At 42.4% G+C, this 18,803-nt stretch overlaps 1 protein-coding gene across 3 annotated transcripts in view; it reads left to right on the top strand.

Moving 5' to 3' along the window:
* CCDC170 (coiled-coil domain containing 170) overlaps window positions 1-18,803 on the top strand; it is a 112,566-nt gene that overhangs the window by 80,350 nt on the left and 13,413 nt on the right. For 2 of the 3 annotated variants that reach the window (XM_054697954.1, XM_037520662.2), the window contains exon 11: window positions 1,594-3,495. The exons of the other annotated variant lie outside the window; for it this stretch is intronic. In XM_054697954.1, the coding sequence (XP_054553929.1) occupies window positions 1,594-1,794 (201 nt within the window). In that variant the 3' untranslated portion in view covers window positions 1,795-3,495. Of the gene's footprint in view, window positions 1-1,593; window positions 3,496-18,803 lie in introns of those variants that run through there. 3 annotated transcript variants of the gene reach the window in all.

The raw sequence follows: 18,803 nt of genomic DNA, 5'->3' as shown, positions 1-18,803 counted from the left end.
ACCTATCTGCCCGCCCTCTAGCTTTATTTTGGCCTTAAAAGAACCACTAGGATTTACCCCCCCTAGAAGAAATAATTCATGTTTTTGTGGCACGAATTGTAGGAAAGAAAGACGCTCTTATCACAGCCATGGAAAACCTGTGCAAAGCCAGGTCCTGGGGGTGGAGAGCTCTGTGTTTGTTCTCTGTCTGCCTCTGAAGTTTGCATCATCTCAGATCTGCTGAGGTTAACCAGCACTCTAGTCTCTGCAGGGACCCTTATCTCCAGCAGAGATCAGTTGCAGGAAACAACCCCAAATAGCAAACCATGGCATGGAGACTTACAGCCGACCAAGCCCAGATGTACACCGTAAAACAGTGCTCAGCACTGGCCGGTCCAAGGCGGGGAGCTTTATCTGGGGAGCTCATCGGGCGGTCAGGCTTAAAGAAACACGTACTGGGCAGCTTGACCCCTGCTGCTTTGGCTTTCATCTCGCTCCTTTCTGGAGCTCAGAAGGCCAGAGGGTGGACTCTGACCTTCGGATTTTTTTTCTCTTTGGCTGCCTCTGCTTTGGCTCATGTGTCAGGCAGAGTGAGGCAGATCAAACTCTTAAGAGTGAGTGTTCTTGGAGGGAAATCGCTCGGAAATTAAGCACTTTGACCATATTCAAAAGGGCGGAAGAGTTTGAGGGCGGCTTTGTCATCAAGGAGACCTGGCTGAGAGGCTGCTGTGGCTCCCAAATTGGACTCAGCACAGGAAAGAGGCTGGGAAGTGAGTGAGCAGAGTTGGGAGAGTCTGGAAGGCAGGTGTCTCGGGTGTAACATCTGTCCCTCCTGAAATGGCAGGTGCCTCTGACCCAGACATCGCCCCCACAGGGATCCTCCCCCACCCCCCGCAATCTGTCCGCCTCTGTTTTAGCCTAGAACCACAGCCTCCAGGCTATTGGACTTCAAAGGGGTGGGAGGCACATTTTAACCAATGTCTCCAGTCCTCCTCCTGCCCTCCCGCATTTTCCTTTTTGGAATGGATACCTTGTGATCCCAGAGAGCCCTAAGTGACCGATACCGGGGCGCAGCCTGCCCATCGTTGAGAGGTGCTCCTCTTTCCATCAGCTCTTTGTCTCTTGCCATTTGTTCTTCCTTTAGTGTAAGAGGCTCCTCACCCTGTTAAAGTTTCAGGGCACACGCGCTTGTCCCCAGGGACACAGCCACGCCAACATGTGTAAAGCTCTCCCTGCTGCGCAGGAGTCACACAGTCAGTATTTTGTTTGACCCGGATTTCAGCACAGCCCTGGCAGGGAGGCGTGTGGTGGCCCCCACCCCGGGGGTGAGGGAGCAGTGAGGTCCTCCTCATCCCTGGTTACTTCACGGGAACGCCTGGCTCTGTAGTCAGTACCACATGGATCAGCTCGTCAGAAAAGTGGTTGTGAAATCGCTGAAGGAAGAACCTTCGAGGTCATCTAGGAGGCCAGCCTGCTTATTTTATCAACAGAGACCTTAGGTTGACTAGAGTAAGCCTGTCGCCTACCTGACACCTGTGTCTTTCCTTCTGCCTTGGCCCAGCGACCGTTGATGCGCCTTGTTCTCTCCGTTCACCTTTCTGCTTGATGTTGCAGCTGGTGGACTTCAGGGAGGTGGTTTCCCAGATGCTGGGCTTGAACCTGACCAGTCTCGCTCTTCCCGACTACGAGATCATCAAGTGCCTGGAAAGACTGATCCATTCGCACCAGTGTCACCTCGTCCCGTGTGCTTGCCTCAGAGATGTGGCCGGCGGGCGAGAGAGACCCCCTCAAGGCCACTTCAAACCTCTAAATTGAACGCCATCTCTCTCGAGGGAGGTGGAGCTAAGAGATGACACACAATTCTAATCTTCACAGATTCCGCAAACCTTTGAAACTTGATCAGTGTGTGAATGGGTGTACTCTGACGGTGGAGCAAGAATCCGTCGTTCATGAGAAAGGGATCTCGAAGGTGCCAGCTGCAGGAAAATGTTGGCCCTGAAAGCACCTCTTAACTTCGTTTGCTAGCACTTTGCGGCCCAGGGAAATTCCAGTCGACTACATATGGAGAATGGGAAATGGTGGAAGGGAATTAACGTTTACGGGGGACCTATGACAAGTCAGGGAACTGACTCCCCAATTTGATTCTCATAATAACCACACAGAAAAGCTAACGTTTTTATTTTACAACCTCTCCGGAGTGTGTTACCGACTCAGGATGGGCTGGTGATGGAATCAGAAGGTATTTTATGTTGGCTCTGAGTCCAAGGCCCTGCCTTCTCTGCTGCCTCTGTCCTTGGTCTCTCCAGCCCCCTGTTTCTGGTGGAAATCGCCTGCCCAGGGAGGAAAACATCCCCAAGGTCAGGAACTGAAGCACAGAAATGACTGGGACAGATGATTGGGACGTGACCTATATGATTTCTTTAAAAAGCAGCCTATGGATGGAGCTGGAAGGGAATATGCTAAGCGAAATTAGTCAGAAGGAAAAAGATCAACATCAGATGGTCTCACTTACATGTGGACTATAGAGAAACCGAACAAAGGGTCAAGAAAAAGACAAAACTTGCAAAGTCACCACAGATCTGAGGCCTCCAGCAAGAGAGGGGGAGGAAAAGGGATCAAAACAGGGTGGGAAGAGCACAAGGGACTGTGGTGACGGTCACAGGTGCTTTGGTGGTGGAGGAGCCACAGGGACTGCACCTGAGGGGAAAAATCAAACACTACAACAATAAATAATGATGTCAGAAAGTAAATAAATAAATTTAATTAAATGAAAAAAAGCAGCACACCTAATTATTTGAATAAAACACACAGAGGTCTGAGATCCTGGAAGACACTTACCTGGTGTAAACTTTGCTACCATCTTGCACTAGTAGGAACTTTTAATGCCTGAACTGATCTGACCTCAGTACTTTATTTATTTATTCATTCATTTATTTATTTATTTTAAAGATTTATTTATTTATACAAGAACTGGGACACAGGGCAGAGGTGTGGGGGGTGAGAGCATTCACCAGAGACAGAGCGGGGAGCAGAACAGGCAGACTGACTGAAATCCACTGCTGAGGGGAGCAGCAGGGAGACAGGAGAGGTCTGCCGTGCCATGTGGGTATCTCCCTGGTCGGCCGGGGATCGAACCAGCACTGCAGAGGCTGTGGACATCTTCACAGCACTCAGCCCACTGCGCCACCAGGGAGGCCCTGATCTCAGTACTTTAAAAGTGAAAGCTTTGATGTGACTCTTGTAAGAAAAGACACCCTCCACACTCTCATTCACCAGTATCTCAAATGCACACACAGTCAGGGGCCTTCATTAGGGGAGGGATTTTTTTCTAAGAATTATTATCACTTCCTGCCTTACATTTAAATGTGTGGTTCACAAATACTTTTCCAGAAACCATTTCCTTAAGTTCACTGAGAAAAGCACATTATTCTTTTAAGTGAAACTCTTTGTTCTGTAACATGGAATTAAAAAAAAATTATTAGTCCTTATTTTCTTTGTGTGTATATATATTTTTATTATTGAGGTAACATTGGTGTTCAGCATCGTGTGTGTTTTGGGGGATAGACTCACACCTCTTCAGAGGTATGTCACCATGCTCCATCCACCACCAACACGTGGTGGGAATCTTTTTGTAGTCCCTGCACAAAGCATCGGCGTCTCATTAAAGGAGCAGAGGAAATAAGATTACACTCAGACACTAAGAGACATTGAAAAATCTAAAGGTTTATTTTTTAATTTATGCATACAAGAACTGGGGTGAAGCCAGAGGGTTGGGAGGTGACAGGATTCACCAGAGACAGAGTGGGGAGCAGAACAGGTGGATCTACTGAAATCCATGGCTGAGGGGAGCAGCGGGGAGACAGGAGAGGTCTGCTGTGCCAGGTCGGTAGCTCCCTGGCTGGAGATTGAACTCATGCTGCAGTGGCAGCTCATAGCTTCATAGTGCTGAGACTTAACCTCTTGTGCCACAAGGGAGGCCCAGAGATAGAAAACTCTAGAAGGAAGGAAATGAGTATAGGTGCAGGTTGACATGCACAGGTTGAGCGAGAAGACACCCAGCAGGAGAGTCACCAAGCTCCGGTGGAGTCACCTCTGCTTGCGTGCACCTTCCTGTGCAAGAACAGTAGGGAATAAAAAGTAGTCTTTTCCAGGGGAGGAAACACACCTGCACAGCCCAGACAGAGACCACAGCAAAGTCTGCAGCAGACAGGAGAGGTAGCCTCATATTCCCCGGGCAAGGCCTGCAGTCTCTCTGGTCCCCTCGCTGCTCCAGAGGTGCAGGGACTGCCCGGCTGCACCCACCACCCACTGAGTGGAGGAGGTGGTTGTTGGGGTCTCTGCTTCACACAGGCCCCAGAAAAGCAGTCAGTAGTGGAGGGTCCTGGGGAGAGGGGATTATGTTTTTACTTTCACTCTGCTTTTATTTTCTAAATATGATCTTCAGTCAGTTTTATTTTTTTTGTGAAGTTATCTTCTATGTTATTCGAAGGTATGTTTAGCAGCATCTTTTATTTCAAGTTAAAATACACAGAGTATGAAATTTACCATCCTAGTCTTTTTTTTAAAGCTTTATGGAATTCTTTTTGTTTTTTTTTTTTTTTAAATATTTATTTATTTATACATACAAGAGATGGGTACAGGCCAGAGGTGCAGGGGGTGAGAGAATTCACCAGAGACAGAGTGGGGAACAGAACAGGCAGACTGATGAAATACACTGCTGAGGGGAGCAGTGGGGAGACGGGAGAGGTCTCCGGCACCATGTGGGTCAGCTCCCCAGCCAGGGATCAAACTCATGCTGCAGAGGCTGCGGACAGCTTCATAGTGCAGTGCTTAACCCCTTGTGCCACCAGGGAGGCCCCATTCTAGTCATTTTTAAGGACAGTTCAGTGGTTTTTAGCACATTCACAGTGTTGTGCAGAAATCACCAGCATCCATCCCATAACTCTTTCATCTTGTGCTCTAAAAGCTCAATGCCTATTAAGAAATAATTCCCCATTCCCCCCTTCATCTAACCCCTGGCAACCATCATTATTTTTTCTGTTTTTATGACTTGAGTACTTTCTGTAAGTGGACTTGTATGGTATTGGCCTTCTTTTGGTGATTGGCTTATTTTACTTAGCTTGAAGTCCTCAAAGTTCATCCATATTGTAGCAATTTTTCCTTTTTAAGGCTGTATAATATTCCATGGTATGTTTATACCACATTTTGCTTATCCATTCATCAATCCATTCATTAACGGATACTTGAATTGCTTCAATGTTTTAGTTATTGGGAACAATGCTGCTATGGCTATGGGTGTACACATATCTCTTCAGCCCTGTCAATTCTTTTGGGTGTTTTCTTGGAGCTGGTATTGCTATTCATATTTATATTTTTTTGAGGAACCTTCACAACAGAAAACATTTTTACATGTCTGCCAACACTACAGAAGGGTTCTCATTTCTCCACATTCTTGTTTGTTAATAATGTGTTAGAATACTATTTTTTCATTTTTGCTTATCATTAATTATATTTCTGAATTCCTGTAAGAGACTAAAATGGTTCACAGGGCTTAGTATTGTTCTTTTCTTAATGATACAAAATTGCATTTTATTTATCCAAATATGTTTCTATGATAGTTCCACTATAGGGCTCAAACATCATACACAATAATCTTTAATACATATAGAAATATTAAAAATGCTTAATACAACCCTTAAGGATTTCTGGTAGAGTCTATGGAATGAGAAAAATAAAAATAAGCTCATGTAATTTATCCATGTGCATATTAATGATGTGCCATTTGGACAAATGAAAATCCCCCATTAAAGCCATTTCTCTGCTTATTAAGATGCCAGTTGGTTCATGGCTTTCTGTATACACATTCATTTCAGAGTTGGCAGGCCAGCTGCACATTTTTATGTTAGATATTGTCTTTTATAATATCCATGTATATTTTATGTAGTACAATAAAATGTACTAGGTTGATGTGATTTCTAAGTAGAGTCTTAAAATATTTAACAATGACTTCTTTTTTTCTCATAAAAATACTGAATTTTATTTTAAATGACCATATTCATGCAATACAAGAAGTATACAATTTGAGAGTTTACTGACATGTCTTGCTTTATGCTCTAATCTCTCTGAAACTTTTTTTTTTTTTGGTTGAGATTTTCATTCTTTGGTCAAGTGGCAAGATTTAAACTTCTGTTTGCATCTGTAAAGGTCGGATGACCTTCACTTCATGATTTCTTGGGGTATCTGTGAAAAATTTTTGAAGATGCCTTTCTGTTTAGGTGGGATATGTATCTGGGTGGCTTGGAGAATTATTCAGAAGATCATCATCTTACAAAAATGACAAATTTTCTGAGATTTTTTTCCCACCTCAAAGTATTCTTTGTGATTCCGGTCCAGGGGCCCACGAAGCAGCAGCCAAAGTCCAGGAGGACACTGCGCCATGTTGCTCGGGGACCGCTTTAACAGTGACTTCTACCAAATACACTTGAGTGATAATTGCTACTGAGGTTGCTACTCTGGTCATTGAGACATTTAAATATATGCATAAACTATCTCAGGAAATAATTAAACCTGATCTATGGAAATTTCTATATATGATGAACAGCAAGTGACTCAAGGTCAAGGAGTGTTGGACTGAGATGCTGTTACAGAATGTCTGTATTAGTGATTCTGTAACAACACTCTGGACTCAGGAATAGATCCAATTTTAACTGGAAAAACTTTTCATGATTACAGAACCTTTGACTGGGGAGACTCCAGCCATGGTATGCAGTGGCGATCACTGCATGATTGCAAAGCTTTTAGGTTCTCCTAAGCAGGTGGGATCTGGATGCTTCTCTTCCCCTAAGCACCCTCCATGCTATTATTCCTTCACTAGCACTTGCTGGTGGCTCCTGCTAACAGATACAACTTTCTTCTGGTCTTCATTATGGATACCTGTGTGGATACCTAGAATACCTGTCTGTTCTTCCTGTTTAAGACTTGCAAAAGCGTCAATGTCTTCTTCAACCCCATGAAGTGCTGTCTTCATTTTGGATGACTTTAATGCTCTCAAGGCAAATGTGTGCAGTCCTTATAGCTTTAGTGTCTTGACCTCAGCTTTCATATCTTTACTTGCTTTTGTTTTTTCCACTTATATCCAAGGTGTAGTTTATAGAAATGCAACTAAGACTACCTTAAGTCAAGGTGAGGATTTGGGACACTCGTTTGAAAGATTGAGTGTGGCCAGATCTAGGGATTCAAAATTGTTACCTGGACACCTTTGGCTTCTATCAGTCTTTCATTTCTGCTTGACTTACTTGTTGGTCTCACTTTCTACTTGTGACAGGGTCCTCCATGTTGCAAGGATAGATGGTCACAGGCAGCGACAAGGTCTTTATAATTCACAAGTGGGAAGAAATAAACTCTCTCCCTTTGACTTCCCTGGAAGAAATCTGAGCGAAAAATCTGATCTTCTTTTCTTGGACATCTCCTATTTTCTCTTTACTAGCCTTGCCAATCTGGTACCAGCCTAGATATTATGGTTCATTTCTTCAATCATTCCCTTCCTAACACCTTCAATTTCTTATTTCCTTGTCTTTTTGTTCTAAACTTGGAATGAACCCCAACGACTAATGTCTCTGCTGCTTTTCCTCTGCCTGGAATGAGCCTAGAGGAAATCACATAAAATCACAGTTAAGTGGCATGTCAGATTCATGACCCTTGATCGCGCTTGAGTAATTGGTAACCCTTCATTGTTTTACTGGTTAATCTCTACCATTTTCCCAAAAGACTATTGCAAATATTCTTCCCTCCCTCAAGTCTCTTATTCTCTTGACTATCAGCAGATAATCACCCAGAAAATAGAGCAATTACAGGAAATACCAGCAATATCAGGTTCTGGTATCGCTTGATAAGTATCCACACCAACCCTCGCTTCCTTCCCTCTTCCTGGCTCAGGTTATTTCCTCTCCCTAACCATGTTTCTCCTCAGCAACTTGCTCCCACCGCTTATTTCCCTCCCTCTACAATGCTTTCAACCTGACCTTCATTAGTGCCTTATTTACATCAAACCTCTCCCACCTTAAGAAGCAATCACTCCTTCTGCTCCACGACTTAGAGCCTTGTCTCTTTCTCTTCCCAGCCAAACCGCTTGAACATGTGGTTTCTCTTGCTGTTTTCTAGTCTCCCCCCTCCCTCCCCACAGGTCATCAGCTTGCAAGCTGCCTGCTGTCTCCACTCACCCAGCTCTCACACATTTTTTATCAAATCTCCATTACTTTTAAAGTGCTCATCTTACTTGATCTTTCAGTAACACTTGATACAATCGATCATTTCCTTCTTAAAACACTCTCTTTCCTTCTATGATGTGACATTCAACTCTATTTTCCTGCCTCGCTGGGTACTTTGAGTTTGAGTATTGAAGAGTGTAAGAAACAAAGATGAAATGAGAGATGAATGTAAGGGTAGGTGGGGGTAAGTGGGGGCAGGAATCTTGCCCTCTGTGAAGGTCATACATCTTGGAAACTGGAGTAATGGATCGTTTAAGAACTGGAATGCTGAAAGCAGGGTGCAGGGGGGCGCTTGGGGCTGGATCTTCTAACCTGCTCCACAAATGCAGGTTTCCTTTGATGCCCTGAACACTCAACTTCTCTCTGTTTCTGCTTCTGCTGCTGCAGCGGATACTGTGGCAACTCTTCACTCTGCTGCTTCTGATGTTTGTTCTAGGCACTCCCTGATCTATTTTCGAATACTTCCTGGGTTTTCTATGTGTCTTTCTATTTCTGCTCTCACCATTAACTGTGCTTACTTTTTCTGATCCTTCTCCAGAGAGAAGCCAATGGGTTGAATGAGTCACTCTTGCATGTGAGATGCTGTGTTGAAGAACATGTTTAGACCACGCCACTTGTAGGTCATTGATAAGCCTGTCTCCCTTGGATCTGACACCCATTGGTCTCCCAGCACCCATTTCTGGTCCAGTCTACTGTGGTCACAGGAGAGGGAGCTCCTGTCTGTCTCTTGGATGTAAATGCTCCAGGGGGTGTCTGTGCTCAGCCTCCTTTCTTCACACTCTGTGCACTCTCCAGTGCACCAGTCTGCCAGTAACTTATCTCCTTGTGCGTCAGTTTCTTCATCTGAAAAATGAAGGTAATAATACCTGCCTGTGATCGATTGAGTTGTGTACCCCCCAAAGATGACTCATAGTGCCTGTGAGTGTGACCTCATTTTGAAATAGGGTATTTACAAATGATCAAGTTAAGATGAGGTTAGCAGGGTAGGCCTTAATACAATAGGATGGATATCCTACAAAAAGGGGACATTTGGACACAGAGTAAGACATTCTGGGAGAACATCATGTAAAGATGAAGCAGAGATTGCCAAGGGCTGTCAAAGGTTGCCAGCAAAACATCGGAAGGTAGGAGAGAGCTATGGAACAGGTTGTTCTCCACAAGTTTTAGAAGGAAACAACCGGCCAACACTTTGACCTCAGACTTCTGGCCTCCAGAACTATGAGGTGATACCTTTCTGTTGCTTAAATCATTCCTTTGTGGAACTTTGTGAATGCAGTGCTAGGAAGTTAATATGCGACTTAATAAGATTTCTCTAAGGACTGAATTTTGTGAAGCATGTAGGAACAATCCTGGCGCTTAGGAAATAATATATGCCAGCTAATATCGTTGTGGCAAAGATCACAAACTAGTTCTACCTGTTCTCATGCTTTGTTCATCATCCACGTAAGGAAGGAGCCACTCTTTTATCTCTCTTCATCAGAACCTTGTCCTCCCTTCACACCAGTGTAGACAATGTTTGGTCTGGATGCATGTAGGATTTGGGCAAAAAGACTTAGATTCCAATACAGGTTCTGCTGAGTGACTTGGGTTAGTTCACTGACATCTTTGAACCTTATCGTGCTTCATGACAGTGATAGGAACAACCAGAGTGTTTTCCTCATGGAGTCCTCGCAAGGCTTCAATGAGTAGACATCCACAAGGTGCACATGGTTATGACAAGTGCTCCGTGAGTCCCTGTAGCCTCCAGGCTTCTCAGACTCCATGTGCCACATTGAATCTGTGCGCTCAGCCTCCACCATCTTCTCCTACCTCCTGGGCTCGCTTCCCCAGTGAGTGGCCTGGCATCTGCCCAGATGGCCAGATCAGGAGGTTGGGAAGGCATGGGGACACCTCCCTCTTCCTCGCTCCCACATTTGGTAAATCACAAAGTCCTGTCTGCTCAACCCCCTGCCTTCTCCCTCCTCATTTTCACTGTGTCTTGTGTATAACTATACCGGCATTTATTTACAGCTGTCCCTTAAGGGGATGTCTTCTTCCACGGATAAAGAAATGCCAAGAACTCAGAGAAGTGAGGGTGTTAGCCCTTAGGCTGGGATTGAAATCTAAGCTAATCTTAACTTCACGGTCCACAGTATTCACTTTCAACTAAGCTGCCTTCTACAGTGATTGTTTTGTGTGTGGCCCGTAGTTGATATTCAGTGAGCGTTTGCTGAAGGTCCGATTGAATCAATTAATGGAATGGACTTTGAGTGGTCAGTCTGGTTGGCTTGTCTCTGTACATACACTTCAGTATGTGCACAGATTTGGATGGGTTCTCAGTATGTAATGATTTGCATAAATAATTATGAAGTGGGCAGTTGACTAATATTTAAAATATCATATATATATGTTTTATATATGTGTGTGTGTGTGTATATATATGAGAACTGAGAATAGGCTTAAAGTTTCCTGAGTTCTGGTCCCACGAGTTTTCCATTTTACAAACATTCCCCTCCCACAGTCTTTTAGGAAATCTTGTGGTTAATTCTTGACCTAGCAGAAAGTTGGAAGAGTGGCATTAAAAAAACAAAACAAAAAACAAACCACCACTCAAAGTAGTAATGGCCAGTAAATGAAAGTGGAGAGATTGGATCTACTGTTAATCTAGAAATTGAAGATGGGGACGCAACAACTTATACTCATGATCTCTGGGTCCAGACTCACAAATTCTGCTTGAAAAACATGCAGCTGGGTGTACTGGCAGGTAGAAAATGCATCTTATCATTACTAGCATGCTTAAAGTCACTTACATCCCAACACTTTACCGTTTCTCATTTCCTATGTGGAATGTCTTCACGAGGCTTTCAGGATGTGATGAAGACTCCTCTGGGTTCTGAACAGATGTTGGGGTATAGCTCCTTCCCCAGAGTAGCTCTCATGCAGTGCCTGGTTAACCACATCACAGTGCAGCTTCTCCCTCTGCCCAGTCCTGCTCCTGTACTTATAAGCATTGCCCTAAGCATGCACTTCAGCCAGACCCTTGCATTCATGGTCCCATCTTAGAGTCTTTCCAGGAGATCCAACCTAAGATGGATTCACTCATTCTCTGTGCACCTAGTTATGAAGATAACTGTCATTTTGATATTTTCCGCCCTGTGTTTTTATCAATCCATCAAGAAATATTTATTGATAACTTGGTGGTATAGGACCTACAAAAAATAAAACTAGAACCAAAAAAAGTCTATGCCTTATAAATGACTTAGTTTTCTGCATCTTCTCAGAATTCCCTATAGAGATTCTTAACTAAGTTCCAGCATAATGCTGAGTACCAAGAAAATAGTTCATTTCTTCATTTCTTCTCAAGGCAGAAAACAGAATAGACACTACTCCAAGTAATTAAGCTAAAATAGATTTATTATAAGATGTTAAGTGACTTGTAGAATCATATGAGATCTGAAAAATAGACGAGATTAGCAATTCCCAAAGGTAAATAAAACTGCAGAACTGAACCATGTGGGAACTGCCACGTGGGAACTACTACATCTACAATCAGAAAGCCAGTGGGTCCAAACTCATGGACATCACCAGCATCTGAAAGTCAGCACTTTCTGGGTGCCCCCTCCCCTGTTACCAGGAGATGCTTTGTGCCCTGCCTCTCAGTGCCCAAGCATCTAGTGATTGAATGCTGGGTCTGCAGCTAACGATGCCACAGAAGACCGAAAGTGTCCACTCCGTGCACACCAACAAAAACAGCTTTGGCAAAAGAGGGTGAACACTGCCATCTTCCAGATCTCAAAGCTGGGCAAACTCAAATGATACCAGGATCTTTTTCTCAAGGGATTCTGGGAAACTTTGTATTTAGCTTTCCAATGTCAGATGTACTGAAGGGCATACTAGAACCACATTTTCTATTCTTTGGACATAGTCCACTGAAAATCCATTTGATGCACACACACACACACACACACACACACACACACTTACATTCATGTGTACCCTAAATAAAAGATTCATATGACAGTGTGATGGCATCTATTCTTGTCTCTGCTGTGCAATGCCCTGCTGCCCTAGGTTAGTCCGCTCCACTAACAAATGCTGGGCTTGACCCACTGAGTTGATTTCCTGGTGGAGTAATGCATGGCAATTTGAAAAAAGTACTTCACTACCAGAAGGGAGAAATGGACATTGAGTGCCAACCCACAATTTCCACTGTCCTATGCTGTTCAGTCCTCTGCCTCTGAATTAGTAAAAAGGATTTAAGGCTGCTCACAGAGGGGCTTAGGGATATGACATAACGGATAGTGGAAGGTGAATCAGAGCAAGAATTAGAACAATTTCTCCATTTCTAAATGAGGATGTTGTGAGCATTCTGTGTACTAATGGCCCCATTGACATTAGCTGCAAAAATTTTAAAAAAGGATGATTGGCAGCTTGTCATTTTCCATAAATGATGGGTTAGGCTCACAAGGGAATGATGGCAAACACACCTGTAGGTTGACTTGTGCTCCTGAATAATATTACTTGACATTAATTAAGTTTCTGCTTATACATGTAGGTGTGGGATCCAGTGAATAATTCCAGGAGCGTGATGTACGTATTGAATGTGAAGTGTAGGATTAGTTCACGTTACCCCTGTTTGGAAGGTGATCATTAATTTCACAGTTAAGGTTTTTAAAGAATTAATCCCTTAATATAGAGCTTTTAGGCAGAAGCTTATATTGCCAATGATTGAGGCTTTCAATAAGGATTCTTTCTTATGCAGTGTAGGTTTAAGGGTAATTGGTTTAAAACAAGAAAAGCCTGTGAGCAAAATCTCATGTTCCATTTTTCTGAGCTTTCACTAGAGGCAAGTGAAAGAATAAACCATATAGGGTGGTAGGGAGGGAGGTGGGAATTGTACAGGGACTATAACCATGATGAAAATGCATGCATTGTGCAAAAATGAAAAATGATGTAAAAATATATAAAAAAGAAAATAAAAAAGAAAAGCCTCATGAGTAGGCAGAACAACAACAACAAAAATTTGAAAAAACGATTCTGTGCCAAATGGTGTACCAAGTATTTTCACCAGCAATAACCTATGTACTCCTCACTAAAATTCTTAAAGGAGGAATTATGAATCTCATTTTACAGATGAGGAAAACAGGGTGGAAGTGATTAAAAGGGGCTCGCCCAAGGTCGTCAGTGACCCAAGGTCATTAAACTAGCAAGTAGAAGAATAGAATTTGTCCTCAGTTCTGGGCTCATGGAGCTTACTTATCCTTCTGTCCCCAGATGTCTCTGTGGCTCTCCTTACTCATTCAAGATGACTGTAGGTGAAAAAAATACTCAGAAAAGACTTCATTGCAAGACCGAAATGTTCATTTGTAGAAAAAAGCTATGTTCTAATGGGAGCATATGCTACTTGTTTTATCTAAAAGCTCCTAATCCAATCTTTGCTCACTATAGGACCTTGATATCTATAAGCAATGGGGAGTTGAGAAGATCATTTGTAGGCATTTTTTTTAAGTTTCCTATCTTCCTCGGTTTCCTTTTGCTGGTGACAACATTTACAGGAACTGGAAGAATATGTGATACAAAATAGTCTCTCTTCAGGCATCTCCAGTGTGTGAATGTAACACAATGCTTTGTTGGTTATATCAGACTTTGGTTGTGTGTAGTTTGGCAATGGAAGGAACACTCAGTTTTTAAAGTACATGAAAGAAATCTAGACAGTTCACTCTTTTTTTTCTTTTTTAAAGATTTATTTATTTATTTATACAAGCACTGGGTATAGTCAGAAGTGCGGGAGAGTGAGAGAATTCACCAGAGCAGGGAACAGAACAGGCAGACAGATGAAATACACTGCTGAGGGGAGCAGTGGGCACGGCAGGAGAGGTCTGTCGCGCCATGGGGGACCCTCCCCGCTGGGCTGGGGATTGAGCCGGTGCTGCAGAGGCTAAGGGCAGCTTCGCAGCCCAGTGCTCAACCGCTGCGCCATCAGGGGAGGCCCTAGACATTTCATTCTTAACGCAAAATTTGTTTTAGAACTTTCCCCTTTATTGCCAAACAACCTAAAATTAAAATCCTTGTTTAAGAAAAGCTGATTCTTCACCCATGCCATTCGATTTTGCTCCCCTCAGTAGAGCTTGAGCTAACATAGAAACTGATAGAATATATAATAGATGACCTGGGAGCCCTGGCTCACATACTTTAAGAATCATGTTTTTCTTTCACCTCAGGCTAAGTAGCTTATTTAAAACATCAACTATTTCTTCCAAGTCAGCTAATATACGTTGGACACGTCCCGCTGATAGTCCATCCATGGAGAAGTTCCTCCACAGAAATGCTGCAAAGAAACAGCAGCTTCCAAATAGGTTCTAAAAAGCACTTCATCTTCATAACAATAGTTATCATTTATTTATGGACAAGTGTCTGCAGTAGAGCGCTTTGGAAGCTTTATTTAATTCAACCTCGCCCTAAACTCTCTGCGGCAGACACAATTATTATCCTCATTTAAAATGAGGGCTCTGGGTCTCGTGGCTGGTGGCCTGACCAGGGCTCTTCCTCCTCCACTGTTCAACCTCTTCTTTGGAAGGCCCTGAAGGTGGGTGCCTGCCAGCTCCCTTTTCCAAAACGAGAGCGGGGACTCTTATCTGCACCTGTGTGTTAGCCCGTGACTCAGGCATCTAGGTGAGTTGGACAAGAAAAAAGAAAGACGTCAGGCATGACTCACTGGCTTGGGAATTTGGGTGATTGTCTTCAAGTTAATGTTAGAGGTTGATTTTTAAAGACATACCACTTTCACCCCTTCAAACCATTCATTTAGAAGTCAGGTAACAGTGATGAAAATCATGAACTTTGGAGTTCTCCTCATTGGACTTTTAACTGAGCCTCCCCCATTCCCCCCTTTTTTGTTTGTTTCCTTCCATCTCTGAGCTTTGTTTCTCCAGTCTATAAAACAGAGTCTGGTCATGGTACCAGTATTCTCCAGTTGATATAGGGATTAAGTGAAATAGATGAAAACAAAATATTTAGCCCTATCAGCATAGCATACTTGTCAATATATATACTAGTTATTATACACATCACAGATATACTAGTTACAGTATATATACTAGTTACTACTATTAATGTTTAGTTCTTAATATGCCCTGTTATCATGTTTTCATATCTAATGGTTTTATTCTTGGACTAACCCTCTGCAGTTAAGCTGTTTGTTTCCCATGTCAGGGGTAGATGGTGACATAGATAACTGACAGTGAATCACACAGTCAGGTACTGATGCACTAATGCGATACTTTCCACTCTAGAGTGACTCTGGGTTTGGTCACATGACTTGTTTCAGACAGTGGGACATCAGGTGTGTGATATAAGCAGAGCTTTGATAAGCATGGTGGGAGCATGATGTCCCATGAGAACCTGGATGCCATGCAAGAAAGAACAAACCCACCTGGTCTTCCTGGGGAGGAAGGCTCAGACACCACAGAAAGAGAGTTCCAGGCATCCCAGTATTCCAGTGGAGCCCAAACCTGAGCCAGTTTTCCAGTTGACTGCATTCACATGGGGACCCCAGACAACCCTTGAGAATCATGGGGATCATAAGAAATAATAAATTCGTGCTGTTTTTGGCCACTAATATTTTTGGGGGGTGGCTTGCTATGTAGCAGTAGGTACAAACACCCATCATGAAGCATTACCTCCCTACAAACCTGTGGTAGTAAGAATGCAGCACTAGTTCTCTGATCACAATGGCAAACAGACAGTCATGGGGAAAGAAAGAATTTCTGAAGGGCTCAAGGAAGCACGCCTATGTCATGGCCCATGTCCTCTGGCCAAGAAATCCATCAGAAGGCATCTGGGAGGGCTGCTGCCTGATGGGAGAGCCAGTGTTGGGAATGTTGGCCTCTGGAAATAAGAAAAAAACACCACAGGCACTCCAGTTGCCTTGACACAATAATTGTAACTCATATTTCCACTTGCCAAGAAAATCAGTGTTTACAAGAAAAAATAAGACAATTTGTATTTTCAGTAACAAATGTTTTATTTGAAAATTGTCAGTGCCAATGGCATCCTAATGGTATTTTTCTAAAACGTGATTAGTAAGAAGGGTAGAGGAAGGACTCAGTTATTTTAAGAGAGGGCTAAGAGGTTGACTAAATAGCATGCACTCTAGGGTAGTTGGAGGACTGTGGGCCTGTACTGTGGCTGTTGAATAGATGTGACAGGTGGCTTAACTGTTGCTGCCTGGGACAACTTAGGGGCATAGATCATGCTCTATTGTGTCTTGATGACTCAGCTTCCCTCTCCACATACACACATTAGTCACTGAATTAGATGAAATTAATCGAGTGGTTTGTACATTGGGGAGTACTGAGAATCTTCAGGGGAAATACACATTTAATCCGTAAACAAGACAAAATCAATTTTGAATGAACAACTTTTCAAAGAACAGACTTTTCAAAAGGAGTAGTTTTAGATTCACAACAAAACTGATTTTAAGTTCATGACAAATGTGAGTGAAAAGTCCAGAGATTTCCCAATTACTTCCTCTTCCCCCCCAGTCCCCTCCATAGCATACCATCAATCAAAATACTGCTCCAAAGAGCTGCATTTGCTACAATGATGAACCTACCTTATATTATTACCTGGAATCCTTAGTTTACCTTACAGGGCTCACTCTTGGTGTTTTACATTCTGTGGCTTTTGAAAAATATGTTAGTGGCATGTATCCATCATCATCGCGTAACACAGAGCAATTTTACTATTGTACAAACCCTCTGTGCTCTGCCAATTCATCCCACCCACTTCCCTAATCCCTGAGAAACACTGACCTTTATTTTTTTTTACTGTTTCCATAATTTTGTTTTTTCCCCAGAATGTCCCAGAGTTGGAATCACACAGCATGTAGTCTTTTCAGATAGACTTCTATCACTTGTTAATATTCATGTAAGATTCCTTCATGTCATTTCATGGCTTGATAGCTCATTTTGTTTTAAATTCTGAATAATTTTCCATTGTCTGGTTTACCTCAGTTTATAAATCCACTCACCTGCTTGCAGAACAACTTGGTTTCTTCCATCTCATTACAACTATAAATAACGGTGCTATAAACTTCCTCATGCAAGTTTTTGCGTGGACATCAGTTTTTAATGCATTTGGGTAAATACCAAGAAGCATAATTGCTGGATCACTTGGTAAGGGTGTGTTTAGTTTTATGACAAGGTGCCAAACTGTCTTCCAAAGGGGCTGCACCATTTTGCATTCCACTAGCAGTGTACAAGAGTTCCTGTGGCTCCCACATTTGTCAGCATTTGGTGATGTCAGTGTTGCAGATTTTGATCATCCTAATAGATTTGTGGTGGTGCCTCATTGATGCTTTAATTTACAATTTCCTAATGACATTTAGTGTTGAGCATTTTGTTATATGCTTATAGACCATTTGTATATCTTTTTTGGTGAGGTGTCTTTTCAGACCTTTTGCTCATTTTTAAATTGGGTTGTTTGTTTTCTTGTTGTTGACTTTTAAGTGTTCTTTGCATGTTTTGGATAATAGTCCTTAACCAGTTCTGGCTTTTGCAAATATTTTCTTCCAGAACAGCTTTTTTTTTTTTTTCCCAAGGTGATGATGTTTGGGATATTTAAAGTAATGTCCTTCAGCATTGTATAAAAAAAAGCAAAAAAGAAAAAAATTAAGACTAGAAATATACTAGCTTTCATGATCAAATTTTTGTTGGTTCTTTAACAAATTTGCTATTTTTTAGGTTGATACAGAGAATATAATAAAAAAAGCTACAAAAATGTAGTTATGAAAGTTATTAAAACTAGGTAACTAGTAAAGAAATAGGGGAAATTTGTTGAGAAGAGGGGAACATGGTGTATTTTCCATTGCTTTGATTGCATTGCATTGTATTATAGTTATTTATGTATCTGTCTCCTCTGCTGGACTCTGAGTTCTTGAGATGTACTATCTCTCTGATAGTTGAATTTTTACTTCATTTGAGATGGAATGTAGCAATTTCTTGAATAAATGTTTTTAAATGAATAAATGTATGAATGAATGTATAATAATTTAAAGCTATTCTGAAGTTTCCATGAAATTGGAAAGGGTTAAGTGTCATTTGATGGCCAGCCCGGGGCACCAGCATTTAGGGAGGTCCTTTTACATGGAGGTTAAGAGCTTGGGCTTTGAAATACTGTTCTGAGTCCTATTCACCACTTTCTAGCTGCGTAAATATTGGGCAAAGCATCTTTATGATGGCCAGCAGTAAAATGGAACTAAAAGTAATGCCTGTCTCATGGGGTAGTTGTGAGGATTAAATAAGTCCACAGGTAGAAAGCCCCTGGCATCTGGTATGGGCTCAACAGATGTTAATCATTATTATGTTCAAGAACCCAACATGATAAACACAAACAATCATAAATGTGCGTTCACACAAGCTGAGGGAGGAATACCAAGTCTCACTGGAGAGAGGCAATTCGGAGGTGCATTTCGAATAAGACTAAGGTGTTAGGAGGCAGACAGGAACTTGCCGTGGGCAGCCTGTTCCCTTCATCAGCTCATGACCTGTCAGTTTCTTTTGTAGCATCTGCTCCAAG

This window comes from Talpa occidentalis, unplaced genomic scaffold (assembly GCF_014898055.3).
Source record: "Talpa occidentalis isolate TD23 unplaced genomic scaffold, MPIMG_talOcc4v2.1 talOcc4.2, whole genome shotgun sequence".
In the NCBI taxonomy this organism is placed as follows: Eukaryota; Metazoa; Chordata; class Mammalia; order Eulipotyphla; family Talpidae; genus Talpa; species Talpa occidentalis.
Note: the sequence above shows the minus strand (reverse complement) of the source record. Positions and strands in the feature narration are given on the sequence as shown.